The sequence below is a fragment of the Malaclemys terrapin genome, chromosome 15, assembly GCF_027887155.1.
Source record: "Malaclemys terrapin pileata isolate rMalTer1 chromosome 15, rMalTer1.hap1, whole genome shotgun sequence".
In the NCBI taxonomy this organism is placed as follows: domain Eukaryota; kingdom Metazoa; phylum Chordata; order Testudines; family Emydidae; genus Malaclemys; species Malaclemys terrapin.
In genome coordinates, this window is record NC_071519.1 from 2,787,684 (window position 1) to 2,802,947 (window position 15,264).

General features: G+C 64.7%; 1 protein-coding gene across 1 annotated transcript; it reads right to left on the reverse strand.

Annotated features, from left to right (window-relative positions):
- Positions 1–454: 454 nt before the first annotated feature.
- On the reverse strand, positions 455–14,183 carry ACADVL (acyl-CoA dehydrogenase very long chain). Its single transcript, XM_054005334.1, is given in 21 exon segments — positions 455–1,351; positions 2,798–2,873; positions 3,241–3,313; positions 3,830–3,902; positions 4,102–4,174; positions 4,376–4,473; positions 4,858–4,959; positions 5,241–5,303; positions 5,441–5,527; positions 5,646–5,750; positions 6,520–6,718; positions 7,501–7,626; positions 7,779–7,908; positions 11,337–11,382; positions 11,384–11,491; positions 11,616–11,750; positions 12,054–12,118; positions 12,347–12,419; positions 12,737–12,805; positions 13,283–13,361; positions 14,074–14,183. Coding segments are annotated over 21 exon segments (1,980 nt in total). The 5' UTR covers positions 14,136–14,183; the 3' UTR covers positions 455–1,213.
- Positions 14,184–15,264: the final 1,081 nt, after the last annotated feature.

Consider the following 15,264-nt stretch of genomic DNA (forward strand, 5'->3'; position numbering starts at 1 on the left):
GGCATATCCCCAGGTGGTGTAATTGAGGGGGATCAGGACACTCTGCTCTAACCCACCAGGCCCCACTCCCCTCCCAGAGCCGGGGAGAGAACCCAGGAGTCCTGGCTCCCAGCCCCACCTGCTCTGACCCACCAGCCCCCACTCCCCTCCCAGAGCCGGGGAGAGAACCCAGGAATCCTGGCTCCCAGCCCCCCCTGCTCTAACCCACCAGCCCCCACTCCCCTCCCAGAGCCAGGGAGAGAATCCAGGAGTCCTGGCTCCCAGCCCCCCCGCTCCAACATACCAGCCCCCACTCCTCTCCCAGAGCCGGGGAGAGAACCCAGGAGTCCTGGCTCCCAGCCCCCCCGCTCTAATCCCCACCTGAGAGTCTGAACCCCAGCTTCCCCCCAAATCTACCCCCCTCCCCAGCTCCCAAAGCAGCCGCACGGGGAAGTCCTGGTTGTAACGCATCCAGTCATCCAAAATATTTGATTTATTACTGACAAGGAAACAGCGGCCAGGCCAGGCTCCCCGGTAGGGCTGATGCTGGCTGCGATCAGGGGAGCCCCATTTCTGGGGGCACCCCTGCTGGGAGGGCATCAGTGTCGGGGTGCCCGGTTTTCTCCCACAGGTGCAAGATTTGTGGGCAACCCCGCCCACCAGCCTGGCACCTCCCCCACCCCAAAACCGACCGGCCATCAGGGGAACATAACACAGCTATGGCTGATTAAAGCTCAGATCTATCCCCAGGGGGGAGAGGGGACCTTTGTAACTCACATTTCCCTTCATGGGGCTGCCACGAAACAGACATTTACCCCCTCCTTGGGGGAGCCTCAAAACAGACATTCCACCTCTCCGGGTAGTTCCCCCCTCCTCCAGGGTGGACATTTCTCTCCTCCTCCAGAGCAGCCTCAAAACACATTTCCCCCCTCCTCGGGGAGCCTTGAAACAGACATTGCCCCGTCCTTGAGGGAGCCTCAAAACAGACATTCCCCCCCCTCCTCCAACAGGGGCACATTAAGGCATTTCCTCAGCAGAAGAGCTATGTCCCAGAGGTAGTATGTTAGGGCTGAGCGTATTGGGGGAAAGGAAAGGGGTACAGCACCCCACTAATTGCTCCCCCCTTCCCAGACGCTTCAGGGAGGGGGCAGAGGTGTGTGCTGGGAAGTGGGAGGGGCCAGTTTGGGGGTCAAAGTGTCCCAGGCGCGTCTCCCCTGCCCCTGCCGGAGCTGTGTCAGAAGCCCAAGGGGTTGGGGGATACCACACCCCCGTTCTCCACCACGGCCCGGGAGATGCCCCGTAGCTGCCGGAAGGTGTGCCGGGCGCCGTCCGTGCTCAGCGGGCTCAGGGTGGCCGTGAGGCGCTCATAGGCCTAGAGGGAGACAAGGAGAGAGGGGAGGGGAGGGGTGAGAGATGGGCACGGAGATACCCCCTCCCCCCAAAAAAAATCCTACCCATCCCCCACCAGCACCGAGGGGTGAAGAGAGGAGTTGGCGGGGGGGAAGAGAGGGAGGGAGGGAAGGAGAGATGGCAGAGGGATGGACAAAGGGAGGTACAGGCTGGAGGTGTGGATGGAAGGAGGGACAAGGGAGGGATGTGAGGATGAAGGGAGGGAAGGGGGATGGAAGGATGGAAGAAGGAGGAGGGAGGTGTGGATGGTAGGGACAGGAAGCTGCCGGAGGGATGGACAGAGGAGTGTACGGATAGATGGAAGAAGGGACAGATGGATGGAGGGATGGAGGTGTGGAGGGAGGGAGGGATGAAAGAAGGAGGAATGGAGGGAGGTGTGGATGGAAGAAGGGATGGAGGAACGGAGATGGGGGGGAGGGACAGGAAGCTGCCGGAGAGACGGGGTGACGGATGGAGGGTTGGAGGTGTGGATGGAGGGATGGAAGGAGGGACAGAGGTGTGGATGGAGGGATGGAAGGAGGGACAGAGGTGTGGATGAAGGGGGATGGAGGGAGGTAGGGAAGGAGGGATGGAAGAAGGGATGGAGGGACGAAGATGGGGGGGAGGGACAGGAAGCTGCCGGAGGGACGGGGTGACGGATGGAGGGTTGGAGGTGTGGATGGAGGGACAGAGGTGTGGAAGAAGGGAGGATGGAGGTGTGGATGGAAGAAGGGATGGAGGAACGGAGATGGGGGGGAGGGACAGGAAGCTGCCGGAGGGACGGGGTAACGGATGGAGGGTTGGAGGTGTGGATGGAGGGACAGAGGTGTGGATGGAAGGAGGGATGGAAAAAGGGGGGACAGAGGTGTGGATGGATGAAGGGATGGACGGACGAAGATGGGGGGCAGGGACAGGAAGCTGCCGGAGGGACGGGGTGACGGATGGAGGGTTGGAGGTGTGGATGGAGGGACAGAGGTGTGGATGGAAAAAGGGGGGACAGAGGTGTGGATGGATGAAGGGATGGACGGACGAAGATGGGGGGGCAGGGACAGGAAGCTGCCGGAGGGACGGGGTGACGGATGGAGGGTTGGAGGTGTGGATGGAGGGACAGAGGTGTGGAAGAAGGGAGGATGGAGGTGTGGACGGAAGGATGGAGGTGTGGATGGAAGGAGGGATGGAAAAAGGGGGGACAGAGGTGTGGAAGAAGGGAGGATGGAGGTGTGGATGGAAGGAGGGATGGAAAAAGGGGGGACAGAGGTGTGGATGGAAGGAGGGATGGACGGACGGGATGGACAGAGGGACGGACGGACGGGCTGCCGGAGGGAGAACCGGGAGGGCTGGGTTCAGTGGACACCAGCTAGGGCTGGAGGGGGCTCCGGGGCTGGGGGTCTGGCTGGGGGGTCGTCCCCCCCGTCCCCCCCGTCCTCACCTCCTCACACCAGGTCTCGCAGAGCAGCTTTTCGTGCTGGGCGGTGGGGTGGGCCTGGGCCAGGGAGCGCGACGCCCTGGCGGCGGGGGGAGGAAGGATGAGCCATTAGAGCTGGGGCCCCCCCAAAAAATGTGGGACCAAGAACCCCCTTATAAAAACACATGGAAAGGCCCCCGACCTGCTCCCCCAGAGCCCCCCAGCCCAAGGGGTGAGCCCCCTCCCCCACAGGCCCCCCTGGGATGGAGCGGGGACACCCCAGACCAGCCCCCCAGCCGCCCCCTCCCACTGCCCCCAGCAGCCCCCCTCAGGAGCCCACTGACACCCCTCCCTCATCAACCCCCCCAAGCTCTCTTTGCCCCCCGAACCAACTCCCATCTCCCCAGCCATCCCCCCCGCCCCTTCCTCCCCCCATTCGCCGCCCTGCCCCCCACCCCAGGCAGCACCTGGACAGCAGCACCACCATGGCATACAGGTCGATAGCCGCGTCCGCCACCCGCTTCAGCACGAACTGCTCATCTTGGGGGGGGAAAAACAAGGGGGGGGTCAGGGCACAGCCAGCCCCTGTCCCCCCAAAGCAACCCACCTTCCTGCCCACCCCCAAACAGCCCCCCTTCCATGCTCTTCCCCCGGTGCACCGATCCCCCCCAAAAAAACCTTTCTGCCCTCCAATCTCTACTGCCAGGGGGCCCCCCAAACCTTCCCACCCTGCAGCCCCCCCAAACTTTCCTTCTCCCAGCTCCTCACTGTCCTGGGGGGTCCCCAGCCTTTCCCCACCCCCCTACACAGGGGCCCCCAAACCTTCCCGCTCCCCAACCCTTCACTGCCCTGGGGAGCCCCCCAAACTACCCCACCCCCCCAGCCATGGGGGTCCCCCAAACCTTCCTTTTTCCAGCCCCTCACTGCCCTGGGGGGCCCCCCAACCTTCCCAACACCCCTCACTGCCCCCCAACCTTCCCGCCCCCCCAACTCTCACACACACCACCGCACGCTGCAGCCCCTTCCCCACACCGGGGCTCCCCCCCATACACGCACCCACGATTTTCTTGCCGTATTTGAGCAGCAGCTCCTCCACCGTGGCCCCGAAGAGATCGACCCCGTGCACCAGCTGGGGGGGAGAGGGAATGGGAGGTTGGGGGGGGCAGGGATAGCCGGGGGGGCAGACCCCCACTGGCAAATATCCCCTGCCCCCGAGATCCACTCACCACCCCCAAAACAGGGGGGGCCTCACGGGGTTGGAAGGCATGGGGGGGGGGGGAGAAGGTCAGTGCTGCAGGGGTCTCCCCCCCCCCATTTCCCAGACTCACCTGCTCAGCGCTGGGGTCCAGGTCGGGGTGCACCACATCCCTCAGGGTGATCCCAGAGCCCCATCCGGCTTTCCTGGGGGGGGGGGGGGAGGGAAGAGACAGACGGCATGTGAGGGACCCCCCCCACACACAAGAGAAGCGGTACCCCCCCCTGCACCCCTCCAAGAACCAAAACCTCCCATCCCAGGGACCCCCCCTGGGAGTGAACCCCCCCATGACCCCTCCCCCACAGCCCATCAAGAGTGACCCCCCGAGGGAGCCCTCCCCCAGGTACCTGCGAAGACGCCGGGCAGCCTCCCGGGCCAGCAGCCCCATGTTACCCACGGGGCTTTTCAGAGCTCGTTGCAGCCCCCGCAGCTGGTTCCCGGCGTTCTGCGGGGGGGGGGGGGGGGAGAGGAGTCAGTGACCTGCGGGAGGGGGGGTACGGACAAGCCCCTCCCCATTCCAGGGTCTCCTGCCCCACAGCAACCCCTGCCCCGAGGTCTCCTCTCCGTCCCCCCCACACACCCGCAACATGCCCCCCCCAGATCATCTTCCGTCCTCCCCCCGCAACAGCACAGCCCCCCTCCCCATTTGAGCTCCACCCCATACCCTTCCCCCACCCCCAAAATCCCCTCTCCACCACAACCCCCCCATAGCCCTCCCCCACCCCCCAAATCTCATCCCCACTACAACCCCCCATACCCTCCCCCACCCCAAAAATCTCCCCCCCACAGCACCTCCCCCTTTGAGATCCTCAAGTAACCCCCCCCACACCTGGAAGCCGTTCAGGGCCACGAAGAGCCGCAGGATGTCGTTGGTTCCCTCGAAGATCCGGAAGATCCGGAGATCCCGCATCACCCGCTCCACGCCGGCGTCCTGGGGGGGGGTCCCGACACCCAGGGGGAGGTCAGGCAGGGGCTGGGGGGGTATCCCAGCTCCGGGGGGGGGGGGCAGGCGGGGGGAGGTCAGCCGGTGGTTGAGGGGGGTCCTGGCCCCGGGGGGGTGTCAGACGGTGGTTGGTCGGTTGGGGGGGGGGGGGTCCCAGCACCGGAGGAGGTCGGCTGGGGATGGGGGGATCCTGGCACTGTGGGGACGCTGGCTGGGGGGGATCCCAGCAATGGGGGGGGGGGCCGACGGGGGGGGAAATCTCCACTCACCTTCATGAACCCCATGCCGCCCATAATCTGGATACACTCGTCCGTCACCGTCCAGGCGGCTTCCTATGGAAAGCAACCCACAGCACCACGTTCACGTACCCACTCTGCGGCGCCCCCTGCCGGGGGAGGCTGAGGTACTCCCTACCCCCCCCAGCTATGCCCCCTGCCCCACCCCCATTCCCCGCCCCACGGAGCCTCACCGAGCCGAAGATTTTGCTAATGGCTGCCTCTGTGTGGAAATCGGTCACTCCTTGGTCCATGTTAGCGCTGATCATATACGCCATGGACTGCACGGAGAAACAGCACAGGTGAGATGCGGCCACCTCTGGGGTGGGGCGGCTGGTTACACGGGGACCCCTCGCCCAGTGCTGAGATGCAGCCACCTCTGGGGCGGGACGGTCTCACCTCAGTGACATACTGCAGCATGGCCATACGCGCCAGCTTCTCCTGGATGGCTCCAAAATTGTGGATTTTGTCCCCAAACTGGGTGCGATTGGCTGCATGCTCCACCTGCGGGGCAGGGGGGAGGAGAGATAAGTCAACCGTCAGGGGTGCAAATATCCCACAATGCAATGGGGTGGTTGGGGAGGCAGAATTCCCAAAAGGCAGTGGGGTCGCTGTGGGGGTGGGGGTTGCTGGGGGGGACTGGAGGGAGTGAGGGTCACCGGGGGGAAGTGGGGGATGCCGTGGGGGGAGTCGGGTCACCGGGAGAGATGGGGGTTGCTGTGGGAGGGAATGGAGGGAGTGGGGGGTTCCTGAAGGGACAGTGTGGGGTGTCGCCGTCGGGGGGACTGGTGGGGACACCAGGAAGATGTGGGTTGCCGTGAGGGGGAGTTGGGGGTGTCTCCGTAGGGGGACTAGTGGGCGGACTGGGGGGGCAGGGGGGGAGAAGAGATGAGGGTCGCCGTGGGGGAGACCAGGGAGAGTGGGGGTCATTGCCTTGGGGGAGTGGGATCGCCATGTGGGCGACTGGTGGGGACACCAGGGGGAGATGGGGGTCGCCGTGGGGGGGTCACTGTGGGGATATGGGGGTTGCCGTGGGGGGGAGTGAGGTCGCTGGGGGGGGTCACTGTGGGGAGATGGGAGTTGCTGTGAGGAGGAGTGAGGGGGTCGGGTCACCATTGGGAGGACTGGTGAGGACACCAGGAGAGATGGGGGTTGCTGTGAGGAGGAGTGTGGGGGGTCACTATGGCGAGATGGGTGTCGCCGTGGGGGGGAGCGGGATCGCCATGGGAGGGTCACTGTGGGGAGATGAGGCTCGCCGTGGGGGGACACTCACGGCCTTGCCGATGACGCCCCGCATGGTCCCAGCCAGCGCAGCCGCCATGCCGAACCGCCCGTTGTTGAGGATGTTCATGGCCACCTTGAACCCGGCGCCCGGCGGCCCCAGCACGTTCTCCACCGGCACCCGCACGCCTTCGAAGTGCACCTCGGCCGTGTTCGACGCCTTGATCCCCATCTTCTTCTCGGGGGGGCCGCTGCCACGGGGAGGGCATGGGTGAGTGAGGGGAGGGGGGGCGCCGACGCCCCAAAACACAGCCCCGTGAATGTACACCCCGAAATAAAGACCCCCGGCCAACTCCCCCCGCCGTAGACACCGCCAACGTCCCTCGAAAACCGATGCCCTGAAATATGTCCCAATGTCCCTCGAAACCTATGCCCTGAAATACAGCCCACCCCACCAACACCCCCAAAATGTACACCCCCGAAAAACCCACCCCTGAACCACCAGTGCAAACACCCCCAAACAGATGCCCCAGAACCCCCCTGCCCCGGCCAATATACTCCACCTCTGAAATAGACCCCACCACAAAAGCCATGCCCCAAAACACAGCCCCGTGAATGTACACCCCGAAATAAAGACCCCGGCCAACTCCCCCGCCGTAGACACCGCCAACGTCCCTCGAAACCGATGCCCTGAAATATGTCCCAATGTCCCTCGAAACCTATGCCCTGAAATACAGCCCACCCCACCAACACCCCCCAAAATGTACACCCCCGAAAAACCCACCCCTGAACCACCAATGCAAACACCCCCAAACAGATGCAAGAACCCCCCTGCCCCAGCCAATATACTCCACCTCTGAAATAGACCCCACCACAAAAGCCATGCTATGCCCGGAAAACCCCGAAACCCAGGGGCCTGCCCCCACAAAATATGCCCCCCACAAACATCACTATTGCCCACAGACGCCCCTGAACTATGGCCACTCCACCCAATCTGCCCACTCCCACCGGGCTGAGTTTGGGGGATACTCACTGGGTGACCCCCCCGAAAGCTCGCTCCACGATGAAGGCCGTGATCTTCTCCTTCACCTCGCCCGTCGCCTCGTTTTTCACGGGGGTCTTGGCGAAGACAGTGAAGAGGTCGGCCAGCCCCCCGTTACTGTGGGGGGCAGAGATGTGTGGAGAGGGGGGTCAGGAAAGTGGGGTATGCCTGGGGGAGGGAAGCCAGCCAGTCCTGCCGGACAGGGGAGAACACCCCCAACTGAGTCCCCAGCCCAGCGCCCCACAGCTCCCGCTAGGGCCAGGGCACACCTGATCCAGATCTTGCCCCCATCCAGAGTGTAGTAGGAGCCGCAGGGGCTGGGCCGGGCGGTGGTGCGGATGGAGGCGGCGTCCGAGCCGCTGGCTGGCTCCGTCAGGCAGAAGGCAGCGATGGTCTCTCCTGGGGAAGAAAGGTGGGGGTCGAGGTTACATGCTGGGGGGCATTGCCCTTACAGAGCCCCTCCCACCCAGTACGCCACTCCCCTTTCATTAGGCCCCGCCTCCCCATGCTCCCCAAATCCTCCCGTACCCCCACTATCCTCGCCAACCCTCCCGTACCCCCACTATCCCCAACCCCCCTCCCTGCCTCGCCAATCCGCCCGTACCCCCCCGCTATCCCCGCCCCTCCTCCCTGCCTCGCCAATCCTCCCGTACCCCCCGCTATCCCCGCCCCTCCTCCTGTACCCCCCGCTATCTCTGCCCCTCCTCCCTGCCTCGCCAATCCTCCTGTACCCCCACTATCCCCGCCCCTCCTCCCTGCCTCGCCAATCCTCCCGTACCCCCCGCTATCCCTGCCCCTCCTCCGTGCCTTGCCAATCCTCCCATACCCCCCGCTATCCCCGCCCCTCCTCCTGTACCCCCGCTATCTCTGTCCCTCCTCCCTGCCTCGCCAATCCTCCTGTACCCCCACTATCCCTGCCTCTCCTCCCTGCCTCGCCAATCCTCCAGTACCCCCGCTATCCCTACCCCTCCTCCCGTACCGCCCGCTATCCCCGCCCCTCCTCCCTGCCTCGCCAATCCTCCCATACCCTCCCCTCCTCCCTACCTCAGCAATCCTCCCGTACCCCCCGCTATCCCCGCCCCTCCTCCCTGCTCCCCAATCCTCCCGTACCCCTGCTATCCCCGCCCCTCCTCCCTGTCTCGCCAATCCTCCCATACCCGCCCCTCCTCCCTGCCTCGCCAATCCTCCCGTATCCCCCGCTATCCCCGCCCCTCCTCCCTGCCTCGCCAATCCTCCCGTATCCCCCGCTATCCCCGCCCCTGCTCCCTGCCTCGCCAATCCTGCCGTACCCCCCACGCTATCCCCGCCCCTCCTCCCTGCCTCACCAATCCTTCCGTACCCCCCATGCTATCCCCGCCCCTCCTCCCTGCCTCGCCAATCCTGCCGTACCCGCCCCTCCTCCCTGCCTCGCCAATCCTCCCGTACCCCCCGCTATCCCCACCCCTCCTCCCTGCTCCCCAATCCTCCCGTACCCCCGCCCCTCCTCCCTGCCTCGCCAACCCTCCCATACCCGCCCCTCCTCCCTGCCTCACCAATCCTCCCGTACCCCCCGCTATCCTCGCCCCTCCTCCCTGCTCCCCAATCCTCCCGTACCCCCGCTATCCCCGCCCCTCCTCCCTGCCTCACCAATCCTCCCGTACCCCCCGCTATCCCCGCCCCTCCTCCCTGCCTCGCCAATCCTGCCGTACCCCCGCTATCCCCGCCCCTCCTCCCTGCCTCACCAATCCTCCCGTACCCCCCGCCCCTCCTCCCTGCCTCGCCAATCCTGCCGTACCCCCCACGCTATCCCCGCCCCTCCTCCCTGCCTCGCCAATCCTGCCGTACCCCCCACGCTATCCCCGCCCCTCTTCCCTGCCTCGCCAATCCTCCCGTACCCCCCCGCTATCCCCGCCCCTCCTCCCTGCCTCGCCAATCCTCCCATACCCCCCGCTATCCCCGCCCCTCCTCCCTGCCTCCCCAATCCTCCCGTACCCCCCGCTATCCCCGCCCCTCCTCCCTGCCTCGCCAATCCTGCCGTACCCCCGCTATCCCCGCCCCTCCTCCCTGCCTCACCAATCCTCCCGTACCCCCCGCCCCTCCTCCCTGCCTCGCCAATCCTGCGTACCCCCCACGCTATCCCCGCCCCTCCTCCCTGCCTCGCCAATCCTGCCGTACCCCCCACGCTATCCCCGCCCCTCCTCCCTGCCTCGCCAATCCTCCCGTACCCCCCCGCTATCCCCGCCCCTCCTCCCTGCCTCGCCAATCCTCCCGTACCCCCCGCTATCCCCGCCCCTCCTCCCTGCCTCCCCAATCCTCCCGTACCCCCCGCTATCCCCGCCCCTCCTCCCTGCCTCACCAATCCTCCCGTACCCCCCGCCCCTCCTCCCTGCCTCGCCAATCCTCCCATACCCCCCGCTATCCCCGCCCCTCCTCCCTGCCTCCCCAATCCTCCCGTACCCCCCGCTATCCCCGCCCCTCCTCCCTGCCTCGCCAATCCTGCCGTACCCCCGCTATCCCCGCCCCTCCTCCCTGCCTCACCAATCCTCCCGTACCCCCCGCCCCTCCTCCCTGCCTCGCCAATCCTGCCGTACCCCCCACGCTATCCCCGCCCCTCCTCCCTGCCTCGCCAATCCTGCCGTACCCCCCACGCTATCCCCGCCCCTCCTCCCTGCCTCGCCAATCCTCCCGTACCCCCCCGCTATCCTCGCCCCTCCTCCCTGCCTCGCCAATCCTCCCGTACCCCCGCTCTCCCGCCCCTCCTCCCTGCCTCGCCAATCCTCCCGTACCCCCGCTATCCCCGCCCCTCCTCCCTGCCATGCCAATCCTCCCATACCCTCCGCTATCCCAACCCCTCCTCCCTGCCTCCCCAATCCTGCCCTCCCCAGCCCCCACACCTCTGCCTTTTCCCCTCACACCCCTATCACTCCCCCGTTAATGATCTGGAGAAAGGGGTAAAAAGTGAGGTGGCAAAGTTTGCAGCTGATCCTAAACTGCTCAAGATAATTAAGACCAAAGCAGACTGTGAAGAACTTCAAAAAGATCTCACAAAACTAAAGTGATTGGGCAACAAAATGGCAAATGAAATTTAATGTGGATAAATTTAAAGTAATGCACATTGGGAAAAATAACCCCAACTATACATACAATACGATGGGGGCTAATTTAGCTACAACGCATCAGGAAAGAGATCTTGGCATCATTGTGGATAGTTCTCTGAAGACGTCTACGCAGTGTGTAGCAGCAGTCAAAAAAGCAAACAGGATGTTAGGAATCATTCAAAAGGGGATAGAGAAGAAGACGCAGAATATTTTATTGCCCTTATCTAAATCCATGGGACGCCCACATCTTGAATACTGCGTACAGATGTGGTCGCCTCAACTCAAAAAAGATCTACTGGCACTAGAAAAGGTTCAGAGAAGGGCAACTAAAATGATTAGGGGTTTCGAACGGGTCCCACATGAGGAGAGATTAAAGAGGCTGGGACTTTTCAGCTTGGAAAAGAGGAAACTAAGGGGGGATATGAGAGAGGTCTATAAAATCATGAGTGATGAGGAGAAAGGGAATAAGAAGAAGTTATTTCTTGTTCCCATAATATAAGAACTAGGGGTCACCCAATGAAATTAACAGGCGGCAGGTTTAAAACAAATAAAAGGAAGTTGTTCTTCACACAGAGCACAGTCAACCTGTGGAACTCATCGCAATTGGATGTTGTGAAGGCCAAGACAAGAACAGGGTTCAAAAAAGAACTAGAGAAGTTCATGGAGGACGGGTCCATCAGTGGCTGGATGGACCTTTGGTCTGACCCAGTATGGCCGTTCTTATGTAGGCCCCGCCTCAGCGCCCCTCACCTGTGGCCAGCCGGGGCAGGTACTTCTCCTTCTGCTGAGGCGTCCCGTAGAGGAGCAAAGAGGAGCAACCCCTTGAAGCCAATGGACTGATGGGCCCCCAGCGTGATCCCCACGCCCAGGTCGTGCAGCCCCACGATCTCCACCAGCCGGGCGTACTGCGGGGAAAGGGGTGAGCACAGAGTTGGCTGCCCCCGGGGGGGGGGGGGAGGCGGGGCCCTTCCCCTCTAGGGGGCAGCAGCTAGGTCAGGGGTGTGTGGAATGGGGAGGGGGGTGTCTCACCTGGGTGTTGCTCAGCCCCAGCCCCCCCAGCTCGGGGGGGATCTGCAGCCCAAAGGCCCCCAGCTCCTTCAGCCCCTGCATGGTCCGGTCCTCCACCCGTTCCAGCGAGTCGTTCGCCGCCGGGTCATTCACCTCCTGGGGGCGGGGGGGACAGAGGGGGAGTCCGAGGAAGGGACCCCCATCCAGGCCACTGCCCCCCCACCTGTCCCCCAGACCCCCCCACACAGCACCCCCAAACTCAGACCTGGCTGGTCTCCCGCTGGCCTTCCAGCCTGCCCCCCCAAACTCAGCCCTTCCCCCCAATCTCAACCCCTTCCCCTCCCCACAGCCCCCCAAAACACAACGCCAGCCCCCAACTCAACCCTTTCCCCTTATTCCAGGCCTTCCCTTTCAGCCCCCGCAAACAACCCCAGCCCCCCCAAACTCATCCCCCCTAACCTGGAAGAAACGGCTGACGGGTCCGACAAGCTCCTTCAGGAACTGCACCTGCTCCTCGGTCAGCACTGGGGGGGGGTGGGGGGTGGGGGGAGAGTCAGGTGGTGAGTGATGGGGGGAACCAATGGGGTTGCGGGGGTTAAAGCTCCCTGCCCCCAACTTCCCTTTCCTCCCCCCTTGGAGTCAACCCCCAAGCCAATGGGGCAGCTCCTTGCACCCCCGCCTCCTCCCAGCGCACCATGAGGGCAGCGAGCTCCCCACCCCCCAGGACTCTCCCCACACCAGCTCCTCCCTACCTGAGGGGTAGGGGAACACCTGCTCCGTGCTCATCCGACCCTGGAACATCCCGATGGCGAAAGACTTCGACTCCTGGGGTGTGTGTGGGGGAACAGAGTGAGGGGGGGCAACTGGGGTCTTGTCCCTCCCCTTTGGGACCCTCGAACTCCGCCTTGAACCAGGGGGAAAATGGGGGGAGGCAAATCCCCCATACACCAGCAAGCGCTGCCAATTCCTCTCCAACCAGAGAGGGGCCCCCCACATCAGACCCCGGCGGGGAGAATTGGGAGCCCACCCCACGATCCCCCTCAAATGGGGATGGGGAATGAGGTCAAAGGAGAGACCAGATCCACAAACCCCTTCCCCACCCCGGGGACCCTGAGTGGGGTTTGGGGGTGGGGCGGACGTACCTCCGGCAGGGACTTGCTCTTGGATACAGTCTGGGAAGCCGTCCGTGCCCCAGCCTTATCCAGCACAGCCTGGGGGAGGGGGGGGGGGGACGGGGGGGGGGGGACAGAGAGCGTCAGTAGGGGGCTGCGGGTTGGGAGTGAGGGGCACCAGCAGAGCTGGGGGACAGGGGAGGGCTGGCATTGTTCTCAGGGGACTAGACCAGATGTTTAAGCCTTCCTTGGTCCCACGCGCCCCCAGCTCGGCTGTCACCTTTCCTCTAAATACTTGTGTCCTCTGACTCATCCCACAATAACAAAACCTTTCACCCAGATAAACTCCCAGAGTCCAGATCCCAGGTGACACAAGGATTAAATAGGAATTCAGCCAACTCTGGGGTGGGATGACCGATTATTCAGGAACCCCTCGCCCGGCGCTGAGATGCTGCCACCTTTGGGGCGGGGCAGCTGCTTAACAGCCTCACCGGGATTTTGGGGCAGGATGGGAGGGATTGATGGGGAGTGTGGGGAGAACGCCCCCCTGCTGAGCCCCCCCCCCCATGTCCTTACCTCGGCAGCATGGGTGCTGTACAGACAGGTGGCGCGGGGCAGGGGGCTGGGGTACGTCCAGACCAGGGGCCCCCCGGAGCTGGGGAGAGACGGGAACAGGTCAGCGGTGGGGCCCTATGGGGATGGGGAGCCCCTTCCCCGCTGCTTCCCTCCCCCCCAGTTCTTCCCACCCCATGGAGTCATCCCCCCAGCTGGTCCAGGTCACTCCGTCCTCTCCCCTCCAATTCCCCTCCCCCACCCACCTCCTACTCCTGCACCCCCTGCAGCTCCCCGTCCCCTGCCCACATCCCTTTCCCCCAGCTCGCCCCTCCCCAGCTCTCTGCCCCCGAGCTTTCCCCTCCCCTACCCTTACAATGCCCCCACTTCCTACTGCCCCCACATTCCCTTTTCCCACCCCCCACCACTCCCCTCCCCCTTATCACCCCATCCCACCCCCAGATCTCTGCCCCCTTCCCCTTCACGCCCCCCAGCTCTCTACCCCCTCCCCACCAGTCTTCCCCCTCCCTGCCCCCCAGCTCTCTACCCCCTCCCCACCCCTCTTCCCCCTTTGCACCCCACAGCTCTCTGCCCCCTCCCCCCTTTGCACCCCCAGCTCTCTACCCCCTCCCCACCCGTCTTCCCCCTTTGCACCCCCGAGCTCTCTACCCCTTCCCCACTCCTCTTCCACCTCCCTGCCCCCCAGCTATCTACCCCCTTCCCACTCCTCTTTCCCCTCCCTGTCCCCCAGCTCTCTGCCCCCTCCCTAGCCCTCTTCCCCCTTTGCACCCCCCAGCTCCCTGCCCTCTACTCACCCGCGGGGGGGCGGGAAGAGGAGCCGCAGGCAGAGCCCGGGGGCCGCTCTCACTCTCCGCATGGCGCCGGGCCCGTCTGCCCGCCCCTCCCCGCAAGGTCACCGGGACCCAGCCGGCCCCGCCCCCACGGGAGCGGGGGGGGGGGGGGGGGGAGGGGCAGGGATCTGCCTAGGGCGGGGACTGATGTCATGAGGGACACGTCACCGCCCCCCCCCGGGAGATTCCCCCCTGCAATTCCCCCCCCCCGGATCACAGTCCCCCCACCCAGGGGTCCCCCCCTACAGTCTATTCCCCCCCGAATCACAGCCCCCCCAGGGATCCCTCCTACTGTCTATTCCCCCCCAGATCACAGCCCCCCCCAGGGATCCCTCCTACTGTCTATTCCCCCCCCCGGATCACAGCCCCCCCCCAGGGATCCCTCCTACTGTCTATTCCTCCCCCGGATCACAGCCCCCCCCCCAGGGATCCCTCCTACTGTCTATTCCCCCCCGGATCACAGCCCCCCCCAGGGATCCCTCCTACTGTCTAATGCCCCCCGGATCACAGCCCCCCCCCAGGGATCCCTCCTACTGTCTAATGCCCCCCGGATCACAGCCCCCCCCCGGGATCCCTCCTACTGTCTATTCCCCCCCCCGGATCACAGCCCCCCCAGGGATCCCCCCTACAGTCTATTCCCCCCCTCGGATCACAGCCCCCCCAGGGATCCCCCCTACAGTCTATTCCCCCCCCTCGGATCACAGCCCCCCCAGGGAGCCCCCCTACAGTCTATTCCCCCCCTCGGATCACAGCCCCCCCAGGGATCCCCCCTACAGTCTATTCCCCCCCGGATCACAGCCCCCCCCAGGGATCCCTCCTACTGTCTATTCCCCCCCGCCTCACAGCCCCCCCAGGGATCCCTCCTACTGTCTAAAGCCCCCCCGATCACAGCCCCCCCCCCGGGATCCCTCCTACTTTCTAATGCCCCCCGGATCACAGCCCCCCCCAGGAATCTCCCCCTACAGTATTTCCCCCCTTAATCACAGCCCCCCCCCGGGATCCCTCCTACTGTCTAATGCCCCCCGGATCACAGCCCCCACAAGGATCCCCCTTATAGTCTATTCCCCCCCCCTCGGCTCACAGCCCCCCCACCCAGGGGTCCCCCCTACCAGGGCCGGCTCCAGGCACCAGCTTAGCAAGCAGGTGCTTGGGGCG